At 27.5% G+C, this 19,097-nt stretch overlaps 2 protein-coding genes across 2 annotated transcripts; both read right to left on the minus strand.

Annotated features, from left to right (window-relative positions):
• Positions 1–339: 339 nt before the first annotated feature.
• LOC136087893 (uncharacterized) lies at positions 340–1,510 on the minus strand. Its single transcript, XM_065811514.1, has 2 exons — positions 1,361–1,510; positions 340–1,146 (listed from the first exon to the last, which is right to left on the minus strand). Exons 1-2 carry the CDS (start codon positions 1,508–1,510, stop codon positions 340–342), a joined length of 957 nt encoding a protein of 318 aa, XP_065667586.1.
• An 8,168-nt stretch (positions 1,511–9,678) lies between these two features.
• Positions 9,679–10,446, minus strand: LOC136087894 (uncharacterized). The gene has a single exon (XM_065811515.1). The coding sequence runs from the start codon at positions 10,444–10,446 to the stop codon at positions 9,679–9,681; it is 768 nt and encodes a 255-aa protein (XP_065667587.1).
• Between the last annotated feature and the right edge of the window lie 8,651 nt (positions 10,447–19,097).

Genomic DNA, 19,097 nt, shown 5'->3' on the forward strand with positions numbered 1-19,097 from the left:
AGAGACTAGACAGTAGTATAAAAGGGGCATTCCAAGCTAAAATTTATTTTAACCATATTATCATCCATAATTTCATATCATATTTAAGCTATGATCCTAACTATAATTAATAAGTATAAAAAACGGGTTCTGGCACATTTTTTTTCAACTATATCTATAACCATAAACTTATGTCATATTTCAATCATTATACTATCTATAAATTCTTAACTCATTTCAACTATTGTCCTATTTGTCTTATTGTCTATAATTTCTGAGCTAAAATAAAATATATATATACACTATAATATATTAATATATTATGGTTACAAACTATAAGCTATTTTTTGTAATTTTGAATTAATTTTTCAAACTTATTAATTCTTTATTATCAACCCATGAGTTGAAAGAATCAGGATACCCATACCACTTTAATAATGATTTGTTTTTAAGTTTACGAATAACTTTTTCAATCCTAAATATGTTTTGATCAGTTTTTTGCATTTCTTGTTCATAAAAAGTGCCTTGTATTTCTTCATTATTATCGTCAGTTATCATATACGTTGGTGGATCTGTAAACTGAATCTGTGACACTGTAAAAACTTCTTCAGTCCATCTTGGTGTGTATTCTTTTTCAAATGTTCCTTTCTTTTTAGTTATCCTAACTCTATCACCAATTGAAAACTTTGGTCTTACAGACTCTGATCGTACATTTCCATTTAGATTTAACCAAACAACATTTTCATTCTTTTTATCGCTAGCTTCAACTGGTGTCATTTTAATAGAAGAATGCTTTGTGTTGTTGTATTTATTTACCATTTCATCTAAAACGTCAATATATTTTTTAGTAGAATTAGCTGAAAAGTACTTAAACATTTTATCTTTCATTATTCTATTCCAACGTTCAACTACACAACTTTTTTCTTCATTTTCAGTTGAGTATAACTCAACACCTAGCGCTTTAACATGCTTATTATAAAATTCTAAACCTTTACCTACCCATATTTTTTTACACTTTCTTTCTATAAGATCCTTTGGATCTACGGAAAAATCAAAAGATTCTTTACCTTCAGATCCATGGAAATTCGAAGAATTTTTAAAGATTTTATTTAAAACATTAGAAACATCAACTCCAGTTTTACTCTTCAATGGAACAATCCATCCATACTAAGAAAAAACATCTATCACCATTAATAAGTATTTTATACCGTCATTGAATTTGGAAAAAGATTTCATGTCAACTAAATCAGCAGTCCATATTTCATCGATTTTAAAATTTACAATAACTTTTCTTTTTCTGAAATGTTTTACAACTGGTCTATGAAGTTCGTTTGCAAGTTTGTCTGTCCATTTCGGATCCATAATCCATTTACTTCTTTACCTTCTTTTTTACTGATCGTTTGTATTTTTTTTGAGTAGTATCAACACCCAAACCAAACTTTGCTTTAGATGATATAATAGGTTTTATAATACTTCGTTCAATTCTTTCACGTATTGTTGGATTTTTTATAGAATCCATTTCTTCGATCATAATTTTACCAGCTAAATTTCTTTTTGCGGTATCATCGAAGTATTTATAAGCAAGATCGTGATGGTAAGCTGCATTATCAACTCTATATACAGGTTTACTTCATTCTTTATATGCGTCAGTAAAAGTTAATCGTTTATCTAAATTAGTACCAGGACCTGCAAAATTCATTCCAGGTAAACGCATTTCACCTGGAAACTTTGACCATGGTAGTTTTATTTTACGTATTGCTGAATTAATCGAACTCACTAAATCTCCTCCTGTTTTTGATGATACAAATTGAGTTTTTGTTTTTCCACAAATAGCGCAAGTTCCACGTTGCATATTTCTATTGTTTTTACTAACGACATTTTGCAAGTTTAGTGTACTTGTTTTGTTTTTACATTTAAAGCAGTAGATTTTTATATATAGAAATTTTTTTATATATAAAAATGAAAATCTTAAATATATAAAAATGGATATTATAGATTTGTCATGGAATGCGAATAACAATAAGAGAAATAATAATAAGTTGTTACCTAACAGTATAAGAGGAATTATTGTTGGAAAGTCAGGTTGTGGAAAAACTACTTTATTATTGAATTTATTTTTGAGACCTGGTTGGTTAGACTATAATAATTTACAAATATTTGGAAAATCTCTTTTTCAACCAGAATACAAAATATTAAAACAATCTTTAAAAAAAAATTGCCAAAAGAAACTATTCTTGAACTATTTAAGTTACAAGACCAAATAAAAAAATCAAATGCAAATCCTGCTCTTATAATTGAAGAATGATATTTGATGATTTACAATTAACAAAGCAAATAAGTGTGAAAAATATTATATAAGAGGAAGACATAGTAATGTAGATTGTTTCTATCTTGCACAAAATTATTTTATGTTACCTAGGCAAACAATACGAGAAAATACAAATTTTATTTGCTTATTTCCTCAAGATTCAAAGAATTTAAATCACATTTATAATGATCATGTTTCAAGTGATATGTCAAAAGATGAGTTTAAAAATTTTTGTAAGAAAACTTGGTCAGAGCCTCATATATTTGTTATTATGTATCTATCTTCTAAAAAAGATTATGGAAAATATAGAAGTGGATTAAATTGTTTTTATATACTAACTTGTTGAAACTAGTAAGATAAAAAAATATAAAAAACAAAATATTATCTTCTATATAAAAACAAAATGGCATTTGTATCAGTGAGCGGAAATAGCAGTATAATAAGAACTAATTATAACCCTATTATTTCACTTAAAGAAGGAATAAAATATGAAACTGCTCTAGTTAGTTTAGAGACATATTACAGTTTTCCTAATATTAATTCTTCACACAATAATTTTAGATATAGCGCAGATAATGGATCAACTTGGAAGGATATAAACATTCCAGATGGATGTTATGAAATTAATGATATAAATAAATATATTCTATTGATTATGACAGGAAACGGTGATGCAAGTTCAGGAGTTACAAATATTACAATTGAAGGAAATAATAATACATTGAGAGCAGCTTTAACTATTGCATCTGGTTATAAAGTTAATTTTACAACTTCAAATTCAATTAGAACTGTTTTTGGTTGTGACAGTGGAATATATTCAACAGGCTACAATATATCAACTAATATAGTAAACATATTAAATGTTGATAGTATACTAGTAACAAGTGATATAATAGGATCATCGTATGTACATACATCGTATATACATCGTATGGAGATACATCGTATGGAGGAACTAATAACGTTATATATTCATTTTTTCCAGATGTAGTTCCTGGATATAAAATTGTTAAAGAGCCATATACTTAGTATTTTTACCAGTAATACTAAATAAAATATCAAAAATGGAAAATAAATTGATCGATCATCGAAATTGGAAATCTTTTGGGTTTACGAGGAGAAAAAGTAACTATTACATTTCATATAAGAGAAGTGAAATAATTTTTGTAATTTTTAAAAAAGTTATTTTATATACATATAAAATTGAGTAAATATACTAATGTTAAAATAAATATTTCAGAGGGACAATTGAAAAAAATTAAAAAAGCAATTGATGAAGATGGTTATGGAGCTAGTATTAAATTAGCCCATTCAGATCTTAATGGTAATCATGTATTAGCAGTAACAAAAAGGCAATTGAATAAAATTACGAAAGCATATGAAAATGGTACTGGTGTAATTTTTAATTTAAGTAAAGCGCAACTCATTCACAATTCTAAAATAGAGGGTGGATTTCTTGGAGCACTATTACCTTTATTTGGTACAGCTGGAAGATTTTTATTATCAAGCGTTGATCCAGCTCTTACAAACAGGTTTATTTACAGGAGTAGGTTCAGCAGCTGGATCAGCTATGGTTGATAAAATTGCTGGAAGAGGTATTGTTTACAGGAAAAAGAATAGAGTAGGATTTATAATGACTGCTGCAGGAAATGGTTTATATTTGAGACCATGGAGTAAAGGAGGTTCTGTAGGTGACGGTTATTACATACGTAGTGGAAATGGATATACATCAACAGGTGAAGGTTTATTATTAGGACCAAATTCACCATTTGCAAACATTCCATTTTTGATTTTGATTTTTTTAAAATGTTTTTTACATATATAAAATGCCAAGAAACAATCCTCTACTACATAAATTTAAAATCACTTCTTCTACATATATTTAAAATCACTTCTTCATTCTAAAGTACCCAAAGATTTGGAGCACCTTTCAGTATTAATAAATGATAATAAATATGTGATATGAAATATCACATATTTATTATCATTTATTAATACTGAAAAATAAATATGTGATATGAAATATTTGCACAAGACGACATTACAATAAAGCCTCTATCACATCAATATATTCTTTTAAAGTTTGATGTAGTAGTTAATGAAGGTGTTGCGTTAGTTTCATTAAAAGAAGAACTTAAATTAAAAATGTTAAGTTTACAAAACTCTGTAATATCAGAGTCTGTTGATGATATTGTAATAAATGTTGTTAATAATTCTGATTCTGATGTATTGATTAAAAAAGGAGAGTTTATGTTTTGTGAATTTATTGTAAATATTTTTTTTTTTTATTATTTTCAAAAAAATTATTTTTACTTATTAAAATGGAGTTTAATTGCAAAAAGCTGTGTAATAATATTTATTCAGATATACCAAATGCACAGAGTGCAAATGATAAAAATTTCAATAAAATGTATCCAAATCTTCCAAGTGCACCTGATGAAGAAAGTAAGATTATTAGTGCACATGTTGTGTTTATATAAGGTTACTTTCTATATATATATGTTTGTGTGCCACAAAATTTGAAATCAATTTTTGAAAGCTTTTTTCTCAACCAATTTTGCTCAAATTTTGCACACTTAATCATTTTCGATGACAATACAAGGAAATGGAAAAATTTGACCAAAAAAAGTTAATTTAGTTAACAAAAATTTAATTTGTATTTCCCCATACATTTTATTTATTTGATATGAATTGCGTATTACGTCACAAAAATCATTGATTTGCAAATTATTTGCAGTTTCGAAGACATTAAAGCGCAGCGATTCAAAACCTATTGTTTTTTAAGTCTTAAGTTATTAAGTTAAAAAACAAAAATTTAAAACGCGCTACTTTTTCCATGCTTTATATAAGGTTACTTTCTATATATATATGTTTGCCACAAAATTTGAAATCAATTTTTGAAAGGTTTTTTCTCAACCAATTTTGCTCAAATTTTGCACACTTAATCATTTTCGATGACAATACGAGGAAATGGAAAAATTTGACCAAAAAAAGTTAATTAAGTTAACAAAAATTTAATTTGTATTTCCCCATAAGAACACTGAATTAATAAAAAAAAAATTTAAAAACGTAACAGTAATTTTTCCTTCTACAAAAGATAACAAAAAAAGAATTTCTAGGCCCAATAGAATTCTGCTTGCATAAAGCATGGATTTGAAAAAAGAATTTTTTTTTGATTTACTAGTTTTATATTTATTTATAAAAAACAAAATGTCATTTCTAAAAATTGAAGATCCTGAAAAAAGAGACAAAATTGTCAAAGAGTTCTTAGAGCTTAAAAAAAGAATACGGCAGAATGATTTTTATGAAAAGATGGGTAAAACTAATTTGCAGTTAGGCTTAGAAAAGTTGTACAAGCCATTAATTGATAGTCAAGATGGATTAAAAGAAATATCTAAATTGCAAGATCAAGCTGATAAATTCGCGCTCACTTTTTCAAATTCTTATCCTAAAGCAAATAGAGAGATAATGATAACTGAAACTAAAGAACTATTACCATCTCATGAAGAAAATAAAGGTATGAGGCTAGGAAAAATTGCAACAGATTATCTGAGAATGTATGCTAATACTTAAAAATCTACAGATACTACATTTGGAATACATTCTAAAGATGATATATTTTATATTTGAAAAAACCAATACATATTAATGAAATGATAAAACTATTTATGATGATGAAACATATTATGGTACTCCTGGTCTTTGGGAGTTGATAGTGAAGTTTAATCCTGAAAAGAATTTATATACTTTTTTTTTTTTTTTTTTAATTTTCCGTTTTTGTTACAATTAAATTCCGTAATATAATACAAGATACTCTTATTCTTTCAAAAATAATCCAGTTATAAATATAAAAAAAAATCAAAGACAAAATAATAAGAGATAGTTATACAAAAATATATAAAAACGCTGGAAACTTGCAGAAGACCATTAAGTCTTATCATCATGAACCGTTGTACTAGTTATGTTTTTACAATTATACAAAAGAAAACTTAATTAACTAAGGTAAATAGTGTTAACACCAAAAACATTCAATGTAAAAAGACAAGAACAAATAAAACAAACAGTCAAAGAAACAAAAAAAAAAAAAATAAAAAACAAAAAAGCAGTTTAAAAGAAATCATTAATAAGATTTTTATACTTTGAAATACTCTTTTTTATTAGTTTTTGAAAGCAATTTATATTGTTTACATCTTGTAAATTACTATATTTTGCTAAGATTTTATTCCAGATATGCGGAGCACGATACGTAATTTTAAATTGTTCTTGTTTAGTTTTGCACAATGGTTCAATTAAGCCTGTTGTGCGTAAAGTATACTTAATGTTAGGTTTTATTTCATAAAGATCATTAAAAATTGAGGGGCATTGTTGAAATTTACTTTTGTACATGAGACATAAAATTTTATAAACGTTTATCTCGTATAACGTAAAGATGTTCATAATTTCGAACAGTGGTTTTGCATGTTCGTTTTTATTTTTAAAATTTATTATTCTTAAGGCATGTTTTTGTTTTCGATAGAGTGCTTCAAGCTTGCTTTTAGATGTACTACACCACGCAATATTCGCGTAATTCAAGTAACTTTGTATAAAACTGAAATAGATTTGTTTTAGATGATGCTTATTAAGTAAATCCCGTGACTGATATAGAACGCCAATACTTTTTGATACTTGATTCCAATATAGACAATATGTTTATTCCAGGTAATATTTTCGTCAATGAGAACACCAAGAAATTTTGTGACTCTTTCGCGACTAACTTCTGTGTTTTCAATAACTAGTTTTGGAAAAGAAATAGAATTTTTTTTTTTTTAAAGGGTGGAATAATGAGAACTTTGATTTACTTGAATTAATAGAAAGTTTATTTGCATTGAACCATAGTGAAATTTTATCTAACTCGTTGTTCATTTGTACAAAGAGTTGAGGTGTATCTTTTCCTGAAATAAAAAAGTTACTGTCGTCAGCAAACATTTTTGTTGATATATTTGTCGCTCTCCAGAGATCATTCACGTATATTAGGAAAAGTAGAGGCCCAAGAATAGATCCTTGGGGCACTCCACAAGTAATTAAAGATGAATTTGTTAGTTTTTTATTTCCGTTATATATGGACTGTGTACGTTTACTCAGGTAATCTGCTATCCACCTGCAGGGTACGCCTCTTATGCCGTACATCATTTTATCATTGTTTTATGATCCACTGTGTCAAAGGCCTTGGATAGGTCAATAAACACGCCTAAAGTAAATTCTCCGTTTGCAAAAGAGTTTTTTATTTCATTAATTAAGTGAAGTATTGCATGTTCAGTTGAAGTGCTTTTCTGGAATCCAAACTGTTTTGAATAGAATAAGTCATTATTTTTAAAAAATGCTTCTAACCTATTGAACATAATTCGCTCAAAAATCTTAGAAAAAATGGAAAGTATAGATATTGGTCTATAGTTTCCAATATCCGTTTTATCGCCTGATTTATATATAGGTTTAACTTTTGCTGATTTAAGTATATCAGGAAAGATACCCTCATTCAGAGAACGTTTACAAATTTTAAATAAAGGCACTTTTAACTCATTAAAACAGTCAATGACAATGTTGCTGTTTATACCATCAATTCCAGATGACTTATTACGTTTCAAGCTTTTAAAAGCTGTTTCGTATTCTTTAAAGGTTAAATTCTCATTTTTAAATTGATTTTTATTGCACTGAAGGTATTCCTTAAATGATTTATTTACATTTCGAATTTTTGCCGCAAGTTTAGGTCCTATATTCACAAAAAAATTGTTAAATTCATTTGCTATATTGTTTTCATTGTCAATAGTTTTATTTTTAATATGTAAGATTTTCGGAAAAGATTCATTGATTTTCGGTTTTCCAATTATTTCATTTAGTACTTGCCAAATTTTCCTAGAACTTAGTTGACACTTTTCAAGTTGCTTTTTATATTAGTTTGATTTTGCAGTTCGTTTGACTTTCTCAAATAAAGTCCTATAGTTTTTATATTCTGCCTTGGTCTTTACGCACTTATTTTTTAGATATCTATCGTACAGTCGATGTTTTCGCTTCGAAGCTTTTTTTAAGCCTTTACTAAACCATGGCGAATTTAAGGTTTTAACTTTAATTTTTACGTCTGTCTCTGGGAAGTGTTTTTCATACAAGTTTGAAAAATTGTGATGGAAGTTATTAAACATGGAATTAGCATCATTGAGTGATTCTAATGGAGACCAGTCTATATTTCCTAGTTCATTTTGAAACGCTAATTGATTGTTTAATGTTAATGTTTAATGATAGGAGGCGTTTAGTAAATGTAACTTTATTTTGTTTTTGTTTTTGTTTATTTGACGTATTAGCGGATATGAAAATTGGCATGTGATCTGAAATTGGTGTTTTAATTATTCCTTTTTTTAACGAGTTTTCAAATAAAAAGTTAGTTAATATATTGTCTATTAATGTTGCTGAATTTCTTGTTATTCTTGTTGGTTTGTTTATTAAAGGGATAACACCATATCGAAATAAATCTTTGTAAAAGTTTTGACTTTCTATATCATTGTCATAATTTAGGGCGTTAATATTAAAGTCACCTAATACAAACAGTTTTTTTTTTTCTAGAGAAACTTTTTGAATAATATTCTGGAGATAATTTGAGAAATTTTCTGGGGACGCATTTGGCGGTTTGTAACAACAGGTTACTAAAATATTTTTGGTTTTATCATTAACTATTTTAATCGAAACAAATTTGCCGTTGCATTCAGATATGCTCATGTCTTTTCGCATTTTAAACCGCAAGCTATTTTTGACGTAAATAACAACACCACCATCTCTTTTTTTAGACTTTCTTTGTAAGTGAATTGCGTCATATTCTAGTAAGTCAAACCTACAACTTTCGCTAAATGCATCATCAGTTAGCCAAGTTTCACTTAAACAAATTATATTGAAAATAAAATTGCTTTCCTCTGAGAATATTTTAAAGTTTTCAAAATTTGCTTTAGCGCTTCTTATGTTAAGATGAAGAAGAGATAAGTTCTTAAAAGATTTAATATCCGATAAATATTGCTTTATTTCGTCCGGAAATAAATACTGTGCTTCCGTATTCATTAATGAATAGTCATCAAATATAATTTTATCAGGATCGTGCTCATCGAGCGTGTTTAAATTATTTAATCTAAAAACATGAAATGAACTATTTTCGAAGTAATTTTCGTTTTCAGTCATATTCGAAACCATTTTTAATTTTTTAATAAATATTATTTAAAATATTTAAAGTTTTTTTTAATTATTATTTTTTATTTCTCTCTTCCTTTAGAAAACTTATTTCTTTTATTCTTAAAAATATAAAATAGAGCACTTATGTATATAAAAAGATATACAAATATAAACTATAAAAAGATAGAAGATATTAAGAACATAAATTACTTTTCCTTTTGATTCCAATCCCGAATGATTAATTTATCGTACGATACGTAAGCGAATTTCCCCGCATGTCTTTCCACTTTCATTTTTTCTTTCAACTCCTTTCTTATTAGGTTTGTTTCTGCGCAAAAATCTTCATTAATGTAAATATTTTTTCCTTTTAATGTTGATGACTTTTTTAAGATAGCAATTTTATCCTTAAAGTCTAATAGCTTTAAGACAATAGTTCTAGGTTTTTTATTGTTTCTCAGTCCAGTGCGATGTGCACGCTCAATTTTTATACTTTTTAAGCCAAGTTGCTCATCAAACAATTTAAGAACCTTCGCTTCACTATCGCACCAGGTTTCATTATCTTCCTCTTTGATACCGTCCACCCTTAGGTTGTTTCTTCTGGACCTGTCCTCCATTTCTCTTAATTTCTTTTTTACATATGTAAATTCACTTTTATTGTTTTTTGTTTCATTATAATTTTTATTTTTTTCCACTGTGTTAACGGCGGTTTTTATCTTCTTCTCAACAAGTTCTTCATGATAATTTAAACTCGTTTTTAATTCTTCCACATCTTTTGATATAGCTTTAATAATATTAGCATTGTCGTTCGACATCATTTCCACTTTATCAAGACGCTGATTTGTTATTTTTAGATTAGCGTTGATTATATTTGCAAAATTTTTTTCTTGTTTTTTCAGTATTGCTTCAATTTTGTTCTCAAACTCCTCAAACATATCCTTTATCATTCTTTTGATTTCCACTAATGTAAATGTCATTTTTGTAGATTTGTTTTTATTTTTTTATTTTTTTATATTATTATCATTTTTTAATTTAATTTAATTTATTTTTTTTTTTTTTTTTTTTTTTTTACCACGTTGCAAAAACACGTCCGATCGTTACAAAAGCCACAAAGGTTTTGGAAGATGACCTTAAAAATATCGAGATATATTAATACAAACAGATGAAATTACTTCTGATGTAAACCAATACAAACCAAAGTCGTCTCGTAGTGGAAAATACAGAGAAATAGTAGCTCCTATTTGGAGAGATGTAAATAGGAAGCGTAAATCAAAAGGAAAAGGAGTAGGGACAAAAATACAAACTATAATTCTTCCTAGGGACCCTGATGCATTAGTCGATAGGCTTTATTTGTTTATAGCTGCATGGAAAGCAGGTAACACTGGAGCAAGAAATGAAGCTGTTGCAATTTGTGATGTATTAAAAGATCAAGGTGAAATGACTGATGAACAGTATAAAGCAATACAAAATCTTTTATAATTATATATCAGTGTATAAAAAAAACATATAGCACATAAAAATGCTAATTGTAAATAATAAGAGATATATAAAGAAACATGCTAAACGGACGAAGTGGTATATTCGAAAGCATGAGAAATTTATTTAAAAGAATAAAAGCGTCAAATGTAACAAGAGTATCATCAGCTATGGTGAAGAAGATGGCTGCTACTGATTTAGGAAAAAATGCAATAACTGCTGCTAAATCAGCAGGAAAAGAACTATCAACATCAGCGATAGAAGCTGCTAGAAATGCTGCAGTTGAAAAAGGAAAACAAATAATTGATAAAGCATCTTCAAAAAAAAAGGACCATATAAAAATGCTATAAGAATAGAAGATCTAGTTAAAAAAAGAAGGCGGCCTTCGTCTTGCGTAGATTTAACTTGCGTAGATTTAACTTGCGTAGACTTGATAAATTTTTTATATAGTTTTTTAAGAGAATTCAATAAAAAATTTTTTTTATATTATATATAAAAAAATAAAATGACAACTTCCGAAGTATTAAATTTTACAGAAATGCCAATTGTAGATAATGGAATTGAAAGAAATGAATTCCATGAATATGAACCATCGAATGGTGTAAATCTAAATAGTCCTGGAGAAATAAGAATCAACATTGAGCAGCAAGATTTGTTCACACTTCCATCTGAGGCTTTTATCTTATTTGAAGGACAACTTGTTAAAGCCTATGGAACAGCTTATGCTAATGCAGATGCAGTAGTGCTTACAAATAATGGTCTTATGCATTTTCTTAGTCAAATATCATACAAATTATCAAATCTAGATGTAGGAGTTGTTTATCACCCAGATCAAGCAACTATAATGTTAGGAATGCTTAAATACCCAAATGGCTTTTAATTAGCACAAGGATTAAATCAATTGTGGTATAAAGATGATACAACAACAGCAGTAAATGCTGATAACCCAGGATTAGCAACAAGACAAGCATACCTAATTCAGAAACCAGCTACAAAAGAAACATTTTCATTTTGCGTACCATTTAAGACACATTTTTTGATTCTGCGATGATTACGACAAAGTTATTTATGGTTTTAAGCACACAATAACTCTTGTAAGACAAATTAATGATGACGCAATTTTTAGGCTCGCTGCTGTCGCTGCAGGAAAAGTTAACCTTAATAAAATATTATTGTTTATGCCACATGTGCTACCATCAGATACAGAAAGGTATAGACTTTATGCTCAAATTGAAAAAAAGTGACAATTCCAGTCAGTTTTTGATCGCATCAGTGTGAAACTATGTCTGTTCCACAAGTTACTACATTATCTTGGACATAGGGCACAAAGGTATCTCCTGAAAACCCAAGATACATTATTGTTGGATTTCAAACAGGTAAGATGTTAGACCAAACTGCTAATCCTTCATTATTTGATCATTGCGACTTGAAAAATATGTACATTATTCTTAATTCTAAAAGATATCCTGCTGTTGATTATAATTTGTCATTTCCAAATCAGCAATTTTTAAGAATTTATAGAGAAGCATCTATGTTTAGTAAAAAATTTTATGGAATGAATTGATCACAAACAGCAATATAAATAGTTATAACTATAATGGTTTATTCCTACTCTTTGTTTTTGATGTTAATAAACAATTAGAAAGATTAAAATCATCAACAATAGATTTAAAAATTATAGCAACATTTAATTCAAATGCTCCAGCAAATACTCGGGCATATGCTGATGTATTATCTGATAGAATTTCAATCAGATGGGAATAGATTGAATGTTGTTTATTAAATTTTTGTAAATTAAACTTTTTTCTTTATATACTAAAAGAATAAAATATACAAAGAAAAGTTTAAAAAATTTATTAGAAGAAAATAATATTTCAAAAACATCTGACAATATCGCAACATTGCTAATGAAAACAATATCGCAACATTGCTATAGAAAATGGGTTATTAGATAAAGAATCTATTATGACTGAAGAGAAGGAAGTAAATGAGAAGAATCCAGTTGGAAGACCTAGAAAAAATCGTGAAAAAGAAAAAAAAGAAATCGATCCAAAATATGAAAGATTAAAAACAATAAAGAAAAAACCAATCACTGTTACATTGACTAACATGGAAACAGGAGAGATTAAAATATATAAATCATTATATAGTGCTATGGGTGAAACTAAGCATGGATGGAGATATCTTGAATTACGTGATGGAAAAGTTGATAATGGATTTAAGATTGAAATATTAAATTCTGGAAAATTAAAAAAATAAAATCATATAAAATGTCATATGTCATATAAAAATGGAAAATATACTTCGCATGTATACGGAGTATCTACTAGATGAACCTATTCCAGATATAACATCTTCAGAAATTTTAACTCCTACACCTTTTATATATAGAACATTGAAAATTACAAAAGAGCAGGAGATTGCAAAATATCGAAACATTACTTATTAATGTAGAATACGAGGATGGGGATGTATTTAAAAATCAAAATAAATATAAAAAATATTTACATGTGCTTTGTAAATATTTTTAATAATAAAAATACAAGAAGTATTACCAGAACTATTTCACAATTTATCTGGCTATGATCCTCACTTATTTATAAAAAAATTACCAGGAGGAAAATTGTATACCAAACAATGAAGAAAAGTATATTAGCTTTTCTAGAGAAATTAAAGTTGATAAGTATATTAAAGAGGGTAAGAAATTTGAAGTTAAACGTGAGCTTCGCTTCTTAGATTTATAGATTTATGCCTTCTAGTATAGATGCTTTATCAAAGAATTTAGCAAAATACCAGTGTAAAAATATCGGAAAATTATATTTAATGAAAAAATTAGATATGTTACTAAGAAAAGGTGTATACCCATATGATTGGGTTGATTCTATTAATAGATTTAATGAGACACAATTACCACAAAAAGAATCATTCTTTTCAAAATTAAACGATGAAGGTATAAGTGATGATGATTACTCACATGCACAAAATGTATGGAATGAGTTTAATTGCAAAACAATTAGAGATTATCATGACTTGTACAATGTTTCAGATGTGCTTTTACTAACTGACGTCTTTGAAAATTTTAGAGATGTTTGTATGAATTGTTATAAATTAGACCCTGGTTGGTATTATACATCACCAGGATTAGCTTGGGATGCCGCATTGAAGAAAACAAAAATAAAATTAGAACTGCTAAGTGATAACGGTATGATACTAATGAGTATCATATCGTTATCAATTAGCAGATATGATACTAATGAGTATGATCAAAGAAAACCATCAACATTCATTCAGTATTTAGATGCTAATAATTTATATGGATAGACAATGAGTGAACCACTTCCAACACATGGTTTTAAATGGATGGACGAAAATGAAATAGAAAACTGGAAATCAATTTCATGAATACTAGAGGTAGATTTAGATTACCTTGAATATCTATATGATGAACATAACGATTATCCTCTCGCACCTGAAAGGATAAATATTGATAAAGTTGAAAAATTAGAACCTAACTTGAATAATAAGAAAAAGTATATAGTACATTATGAAAATCTAAAACTATATGAAAGATTAGGATTAAAGTTTACTAAAATTCATAGAGGCATAAAGTTTGAAGAAAGAGCATGGCTAAATGAATACATTGAACTAAATACAAACCTTAGAACTAAAGCAACGAATGATTTTAAAAAAGACTTTTTTAAACTCATGAACAATTCAGCATTTGGAAAAACAATGGAGAATGTTGAAAACAGAGTTGATATTAGATTAGTAACAGACAGAAATGAAGCTATTAAACAAGCATCAAAACCGAACTTTGAAAGTAGAACAATATTTGATGAAAACTTAATAGCAATACATATGAAAAGAACAAAATTAAAATATGCTAAACCAATTTACTAAGGAATGTGTATATTAGATTTGAGCAAAACTCTAATGTATGAATTTCATTATGATTACATAAAGAAAAAATATGCTGATCGAGCAAAACAATTATTCACAGATACAGATTCTTTAGCATACGAAATTAAAACAGAAGACTTTTCTTCAGATATTTCTAAAGATATTGAAAGCAAATTTGATAAAAGTGAGTTTAACCCAAAGCACCCAGCAATTAATAAAGTAAATTTTAAAGTTGGTGTTAAAAGAAAGTAATAGGAATATTTAAAGATGAGACTGGAGGAGCACAAATTGAAGAATTTGTAGGACTTAGATCAAAGTTGTATTCTTACAAAGTACACGGAAAAGTTAATAATAAAATGTAAAAGAGTAAAGAAAAATGTTGTTAAAAAGTATATAACACATGAAGATTACAAAGATTGTTTATTAAATAAAAGAAATCTTATCAGGAAAATCAATGTAATAAGATCATATTCACATGAAATTTACACAAAAGAGATCAATAAAATAGCATTAAGCGCAGAAGACAATAAAAGAGTTATTTTATAAAATGGTATACACACATTAGCATATGGACACTACAAACTAAAAGAAAATAATTTATAGGTCAAAGAGGTCAAAGAGCCCAAAAATATAAATATATATAAATAAAAATGGAAAGTAACAATTATAAACTTATCAATGTTGAAGGAATAATTTTACCAAATGAACTACTAACAAATTTTCAATTGATCAAAGCAGCAAAAAAATTAAAAATAAAACATTTTAGACGTGTATTTGTAAGAGATGAATTACTTATGACACAAAGAAAAGAATGTGGAATATTAAATACAGGAGATTCAAGTACGCAAGGATTTCACTCGATTTGATGGTACAAAGACGGAGATAAGAAACTAAGTTTTTTACTCTCATGAACTACCACCGCCCGTTGAAATTGTTAATTATTTAAAAAGTCCTGTTTATTATAATAGTGAAAGAGTTCAATTTGGAAATACATCATTCTGTGGACACTCGTGTTTATATGTTTTAAAAAAACTAGATGAAGGATGTGACTTTCAGAATATTATTAATAATCTATGGTAATTTTTTTATAAAAGTATATTTAAAAAATTTTTAAATATAATTTTGAAATTATCGCTTAACTTGAAAAATTGATTTAAAATTACTCATTTATAAATGAGTTAAGAATTCTTAACTCATTTGAAATGAGTTAAGAATTTATAGATAGTATAATGATTGAAATATGACATAAGTTTATGGTTATAGATATAGTTGGAAAAAAAAAGAACCCGCCAGAACCCGCTTTTTATACTTATTAATTATAGTTAGGATCAGAGCTTAAATATGATATGAGATTATGGATGATAATATGGTTGAAATAAATTTTGGCTTGGAATGCCCTTTTTATACTACTCTAGACTTTTTTGAAAGAGATTAATTCTTTTTACTTAGTTTTAAGTTATTTTTTAACAAATTTTTAAAGAGGTTCTTCTGTTCTTTTCTTATAAGGGAAACTATGATGTTTTCAGACTCTTAGCCGTTCCTTTTTGTTTTTTTTAACTTGGGTATGGAAACAATATCATTAAATGAGACATTAGAAACTATGGTATTTTTTACTCTAATATTGAATCCAGGAACACAGGTTTTATTAAGAGCAGCATTACTATGACTTCCTAAAGTTAAATTTGACCTCATAGATAGTTCATTATTGCATGTAACAAGTTCACTCTCAGGAATAATATTAGCATTTAAAAGCCAAATACCTGAATTCTTAAAGCCTGCAGCTGAAATAGAAAGAGTTGCAGTTTTTATATAGACATCACAAAATAATTTCCCTAAATTATCTGTAGTTATTCTTCTACCTTGATGGTTGCTTGATTAATGAATAAACAGATTTAAATGATTTAGAAAAACATCCAAAGGTTGTATTTTATGTATTTTATGTGTGTTTTAGAGTTTCATGTGTTTTATGCGGAGGGATAAAATAAACAAACTATTACCATGTGGAAAATCAATTAACATTTTTGTATGGCTTCTATGTCCGTCTAATATTAACAAAACCTTGTCGGATTCAATATACTTACCCAGATGTTGAACAAATAATTGAAGCAGTTCTGTTGTAATCCAACCATTATCAGAAAATCTACCAATGGTTCCAAGTAGTGTTTTGTCAAACAAAGAATTTTTCATGCGTTTGAGCTTAAAAACTAAAATTAGGGTACATATAAACCAGTTGCACTCGTTGCAATAAGAGCTGTAGTTGTGACTCCTCGCTCTCCGCTTCTAACAAATGATACAACAAGTTTACTTTTTTGTGTAATAACTTTTACAGGTTTATCAACACATGAAATACCTGACTTGTCACAGTTGAATGTTTTTTGAGGCTGAAAATTATATTTTTGTAAAAATTTGTCAATAATTTAAAATATATTTCAACTGACGTCTTGTTTAAACCAAAAACTCTGTTTAAAGAAACAGCTCTAAGCTTGCGAAGTGAGAGAGAAGATAGACGCTTTAAAAATCCAGCAAGACTTTGGTCTTTACCAGCAGGCTTAGTTGCTTTATGGGTGAATTATGTTTATGGGTGAATTATGTTTATGGGTGAATTATGTTTATGGGTGAATTATGTTTATGGGTGAATTATGCTTACGGGTGAATTATGTTTATGGGTGAATTATAACTGAAGCAATTGAAGCACGTGCATCTGGTCCCGAGTTTTGTTAACACACTTTTTGAAAAAAAACGTTTTTTTACTTGAAATATTTAAAATCATGTGCCATTGAAAATAAAGAACAATAAAGCAAGAACAATTTCCGTAAAAATATATGTTCCTTTTAATACACAACAACAGTTACAAAACTCCGTAACAGCCATGAGTTGACCCAGTTAAGAGTTAAAGTTTGCTGCAGTGACTTCCGCAATGGCAGATGCATTTTACAACGGCAAAACAAAAAACAAACAAAAATTAATGAAAGTTTCAGAATAAGAAAAAAGAAAAATTTCAAAAGATTCATAAAAAGACAAATAAAGTAAAACAGATAAATAAAAAGAAAAGTATAAAAAAGTAAAGAAAAGTATTTTTATTGGTAAAACTTTTAGGGCCGTCCCAAAGGAAGCCGTAGGGAGTGTCTAGCCCCCCAAGTAAATTAATTTGTCGGCATATTTGGACTCTGGAGTCAACAAAATTGGGTTTGTAGTTGGCAACCGGCAGATAATGGCAAATAAGGACCTTTTCTTTTTTTTAAAAAAAAATCTTAATTGGAAAAAAAATTTTTCTAGGTTTTACTCGTTAAAAAGCAGATACGTCAACCCCCCCCCCCCCCTCCTTTCTCCTTTAGAATTTCTTTAGGACGGCCCAGACTACTTTTTGTTAACATTAATGTTGTTAGTTTACTTTATTACATTAAATGTTTTGTTTATGATGTGTTTTTTTTTGTAAGTTTTTGTTTGTTGTAAGTTCTTTTTGTTTTGTAAAGTGTTTTTTATAGTTTATATTTTATTTATTTGTAATTTATTTATGTAATTATGTATTTATGTAACTTTATTTATTTGTTTATTATTTATGTAATGTATTTTGGTTATTATATTACAACAATTATGATTATTATATTAACTAAGTCTTTACAATTTTTTAACAACACATCGTTTTTATGTCATCGTTAGTTGTTGCGTTTTGACAGTTTATTACTGTTTGTAACTGTACATATAAACGATTGTTCTATGCAAGTATTGTATTATTAAAACGATTGTTGTAAGGATATTAACTTATTTTAGTTTTTTTGTTGTTGTTGTTATTACTAATACTCTCGCTATTAACTATATATTTAATATTGCTACCCAGTCGGCATTTGGTTCTAAAAAGACGTTCAAAAGATGTTATGAACGTCGTTTGAATGTTCAAAAGACGTCTTTTAAGGAACAAATGCCAGCTGAGCATTTGGTATGTGTTGTATTTACTATTATTATATGTATGTATCATAATCATTATTATTTGGTGTTACATTACTCTTATTAAATGAATGCCTTTGATTATGCATGATATACTCTGTATTATTATTGTTTTTACTATTTTCATTTCTATCTATTATTATATAATTGTCATTAATTGATATTAATGACAATAATGTAATAATAGATAAAAAGTTTTACTTCATATTAGTTTATTACTATTTATAAATGATCTTGAATTGTAACAACTTTTGTATTCAGAAATATATATATTGATTGATTTTTTCCTTTGTATAATAGTTCAGAA

This window comes from Hydra vulgaris, chromosome 12, assembly GCF_038396675.1.
Source record: "Hydra vulgaris chromosome 12, alternate assembly HydraT2T_AEP".
Lineage (NCBI taxonomy): Eukaryota > Metazoa > Cnidaria > Hydrozoa > Anthoathecata > Hydridae > Hydra > Hydra vulgaris.